General features: G+C 33.0%; 1 protein-coding gene across 1 annotated transcript; it reads left to right on the top strand.

Annotated features, from left to right (window-relative positions):
- Positions 1–2840: 2840 nt before the first annotated feature.
- On the top strand, positions 2841–3734 carry LOC134272304 (cerebellin-3-like). The gene is made up of 2 exons (XM_062754551.1): positions 2841–2922; positions 3291–3734. Exons 1-2 carry the CDS (start codon positions 2859–2861, stop codon positions 3707–3709), a joined length of 483 nt encoding a protein of 160 aa, XP_062610535.1. The 5' UTR covers positions 2841–2858; the 3' UTR covers positions 3710–3734.
- The last annotated feature ends 1365 nt before the right edge of the window (positions 3735–5099 follow it).

The raw sequence follows: 5099 nt of genomic DNA, 5'->3' as shown, positions 1-5099 counted from the left end.
CAGCAGACATAAGATATATTCTTATATATTTTTAAACATAAAACTAAATAAATAAGTTTTAAATATTCAAAGAAATTCAAATGTTTTTTTTTTTTACACTATATATAATGTAAATGAGGTCAGCAGTGGCGCATTCTTTGAAAAATAGATTCATTTCAGGACGGACCGATCGAAGTAGATATAAAATGTTATTTACATACTAAATAATCTAAGGGTTTTCCCTTCTTTTTTGTTCTTGACAAGGAGAACAGGTGAACTATCGGCAAAGGATGCCAAATTCTCAATGGCACCTAATCCCATCCCTGATTTAGAGGTCCGTATTTGCTCTGCTCTTGATTTGTATTGTTTAAATGGATTTTGAACTTGAATACTGTACGTTAACTCTATATCTCATGTTATATCAAGGTCAAAAGATTTTTTTTTATTTTTCAAACAGAGAAAAGACGTTAGTTAAAGGTTTTGTCATAAGTACTTTATGTTGACACACGAGCATATAAAAATGAAGTTTAATCCCGTAAATGATGTTTTGTAATACCGAATTCAAGTGCTGAAAGGAAGTTTAATGGCTTCGATGTTATAAAAAATAAAACAGCAAAAATATTGGAATTTTTTTCACATAAATACATCACCATTACTTTTATCAAGTTTATGTATCTTTTATTCTGTACTTAAAGGGTCCCATTCTTCTTAGTCGCTACTTACTTTGAATACATTTGTTTGTGTTTAATCAGTGTCAATAACATCAAAACAATACTGCATACAAAAGTAAAAGGGAAAAAACTATTTTTGTAGTACAAAGGTAAAAAAATCTTTAAGCATTTTTCAAACAGAAATTTAATAAATTCTTAGGATTTTCTACGCAAAAATTAACTAGTTAATTTTAGATTTAATAATGAAATGTATTTATTGATTTTTAAGAATTAAATCCTGAAAAGGTAAAAAAAAAAATATTTCAATGATGACATGTCGTTGACTTTGAAAACAAAGTATTCTTAAAAGTGGTGCATTTTGTTGTTGCTAATCTTTTCTGTTAGATGTATGAATGTGAATTGCTATTGAACAAGGATACATAAAGAGATTGTTTACCTAAAATAGATCAAACTGAAGATAACAAAATAAAATCAACTTAAAACTAGAGGTACTGTGAGCGATGAGCTCACTAAATGATACCCCCCGCCTTCCATATGGTTATAACTGGTGAAAAAGTCCATGTTTTCCTGTGGCCGGGAAACCCAAAATATGCGTCGGATCAAAAAGTAAAATAGGAGGTGCACAATGGCAATATGTAATAAAGATTCTGTGAAAGTTGCATCAAATTTCATTCAGTGGTATGAGAGGAGTTGCGGATAAGAGATGGGTACCCCAAAGCGTAACAGACGGACGGACGGACAGACGGACGGACAGACAGACGGACGGACGGACAGACGTACAGACGGACGGAATTAACGATCACTATATACCCTCCCGCTTTTCAAGCGGGGGGTATGATAAAAACATTTCTTTGGAAAGTTGATAATCTAGGTCGACGATTTTTTTATTCATAGGAATAGGCTCTCATCATTACATTTTTCTTTTTAACGGAGATACCGGAAAATTCTATTATGATTTTTTTACAACTTATTTTGTCAACACTTGTTGACATAGGAAACTTGCTAATTTTCACATCAGCAGACCTGAGTACCGATTGTGGCAACGCACTTTGAAAAAATTACGCACTTTGAAAAAATGTTTCAAAGTGCGTTAAAATTGGGATAAAATCAACGCACTTTGAAAATTTTTTTTCAAAGTGCGTTAAATTTGGGACCAACTCAACGCACTTTGAAAAAAATTTCAAAGTGCGTTAAGAGTCTACATCAATATATTTTACCATGGAGACATTTAACGCACTTTGAAAAAAAATATCATATTTTAGTCATGGAAAGATATTATTTGTTATTTATCTTTCAAAAAACAAAGCCTAACCCTAACCTCAAAAATGAATTTACTCCCGTCGAAAAGAGGAGAAGACGGGTATAAGATCCCTCAGTCCAAATCTTTATCTTTCCAATCCATAGGTGTCGGTAGCAAACGGGGGAGGGGAGCAATAAACCTAAAAAGGGTACGCTGCATTTTCAATGCTTATACGATGTATATATAATTCCAAAATAAGTGGGGGGCTTAGCCCCTCCCCTCCCCTGGCCCTTCGCCCAGTCTCGATGTCTATGCTATACTCAAAGCATTCATATACAAAGCATTCATAGAATTATGTATTTACCTAACTGGTATGACGTTGAAAACTTTCAATAATAAATGAGTTAATTAAAACAGATGAAAACTAGAAATTTTTAAGTACAGTAAACCTATGAGAGAGAAAGAATTTTCATAGTTTTGAACAATCAAATTGGCCCCTTTTTATTATGATAAATGCTAAGTTGCTTGAAGCTGTCCTCTGTTAGTGCCCCTATACACCTTTACATCTACTTATTAAAGACTAGAATTTAAAAAAAGAAGAAACGAATTAATGAATTTAAACAATCGTCACTCTTTTTTTCAAGACCCTTAAATTTTCCCTTTTATTTTATCAAAACCTTAAATATTTAAAACCTCAATATCTCAGGTCTTACAGTGACTTTATCATAAAAAAGTTATCAAACCAGGATCTGTTATTTATCAAACCGATCATTTGAAGGGATATTGATCAATCTTTAAATTTTTTTTTCAAAGTGGGTTAATATGGTCGATATTAACGCACGTTGAAAAAAAAAATTTTTTTTTCAAAGTGCGTTAGCTTGGTCCCAAATTTTAACGCACTTTGAAAAATTTTTTCAAAGTGCGTTGTAACAACCGATATTGTAAAATTATCAAAGGACTTAAATGACATGAAGACGACTGTGGATTTACTGAATTCTACATTGAGAACCATGCTGTCAGAAATCATAAAATGTAAGTATCCTCTGTTATTACAATTTTTAACAATACACATTTATACATTATCTCGGTTAATATTATGGTTCACTCGCTTTTTGAAATGAGACAATAGTCATGCCTGAATAATAATTTATTCTTTTCATAAAACTGTGAAATAATATTTTTTTTCATCTATGCTTCAATTCGCACGCTTGATTCGTGAATAAGTTTTCCCGAAAAAAAAAACATATTAGTTTAAGTTTTAAGCAACATTTTTATTTGACTATAGAGATGTGTGATGGACTTTTTACAAATCTGGATCATGTATTTTTCATTTATCACACAATAAGTAAAACATGCCAATATTCATAGATTATGATGCAATATTACTTTTTTGCAATCAGTGCAAACAGGGGCAACAAACAGACAAGTAATTGCGTTCACATCCTGTCTTGGATATTCCTCGCCGAGAGTGTTCGGGCCTCACCAGACAATCATATTCGACCGTGTAATCCTTAACGAAGGAGGATCATATGACGCAAGACATGGGGTATTTCGGGCACCCGTTAGCGGTGTGTATCAGTTTATTGTTACCTTCATCATGGTGCAGCACCAAACAGCTTGGATTGAAATAATAAAAGATGGTGTTCAGCTGGTTTACTCGTGGGCAGGTTTGACCGATTACAATACAGCAACTGCGCAAGTGAACGTACGGGTAGAAGCAGGACAGGATGTCTGGTGTCGAAATGCGTACACAACTGATGCAACTCACTTACATAATGAGGGGCAGTATTCATGTTTTTCTGGACATATTCTTTCATAAAAGTTGATATACATAAAAAAGATGTTTATTTCCTCTACCCAAAAAGTGCTGGGAGCTAGTCAGTGCTCTTTGCGAAGTACTGAAAATTTTGCCAAAAATGCTTATAATAGCTAAAAATTTCCACTTCGCTTAAATTCTGTTATAAATAGAAATAATGCTATGCAGACCAGGATCAGCTCCCAGCACTTTTCAAAATATACACTATATAAGCAATAAATATTCCAAATTTCAACTCAAACAAAATAGTCTATGCCCTTGCACTCTTGATGTTAATCACGAATACGCTCACCGTTATAGCGATATTCTCTACATTCCTTGTCCCTGTGCAGATCCATTGCTACTAGATAAATTCATATTTTATACACATTGTATTCAATGAATTATTTTCTTTTAGTTTTGATGATTAGGTTTAAAAATCAGCAATGGTATCCTATTTATTTAAGCATTCTTGTAATAATTTAACCAATGAATCTAGTTCTCTGGATCACCTGTGCTGCGTCATGGCAAGACTGATGATGTCATATTTGACGAAAGACTTTCTTCTATTACTCGACTGTATTGCTATCAAGTACTGCAATTCTACAAGATTTTATAAATAATCGATAAAATAAACAAATTCAAGTTGTTATTTACGCATGATCATGTCGTTAATTCTAAAATTTTTGTTTCTTGTTAAATTTTAATGACGTCACAATTAAACGTCCAACACTGTTTACAAGGAATGTGAACTCTGACCTTTCTTAACATAGCTGAGATATTTCAGATTCAATGATTTCTCAAAATAATATTATGCAATACGCATTTCTCAACATGATTTTCTGAGAATTTTTATTGTATGCAATTTAACGTCCCTCTCGGAAATTCTTCATTCATACGGAGACACCACGTACCACTTGCCTATACGTGGAGAGCTGCATAACTTTGTTTTTTAATCGGTATATACGGCCATTGAGCAGTACCTACTACGACACGGGACCTCGTTTTATACAGTCTCATCCGAAGGACCGGTCTTCATGTCCTACTGTGTGTGACTTAACGATCAACGTAATCCTTCCTTTGCAATTCTAGAGCAGACACTCAATCCGTAACCACTGCGCCATTCGAGAACTGAGAATATTTATATACAGAAATAGTGCATTTATAGACCTATGACTGTTTTCAAAACTGTTTTATCGATATATATTACTGATTTTTTTTATATTATTGATATCATACAATTTAATAGTATATACCAATGCTTAATCAGAGTACTTGCTGATTGACTTCGTAACCTTTTTAAGTCATAAAAGATAATGCATTGATTCAGTGAGATAAGACAGTGTGTGATAGATATTAAAAAAAAATAGTTATCGAATGTCTGCCCGACTTCTCAACTTAAACAAGATAGCTA

The sequence above is a fragment of the Saccostrea cucullata genome, unplaced genomic scaffold (assembly GCF_032062105.1).
Source record: "Saccostrea cucullata isolate Sc308-1 unplaced genomic scaffold, CSIRO_AGI_Scuc_v1 ctg2139, whole genome shotgun sequence".
Classification (NCBI taxonomy): Eukaryota; Metazoa; Mollusca; class Bivalvia; order Ostreida; family Ostreidae; genus Saccostrea; species Saccostrea cuccullata.
Note: the sequence above shows the minus strand (reverse complement) of the source record. Positions and strands in the feature narration are given on the sequence as shown.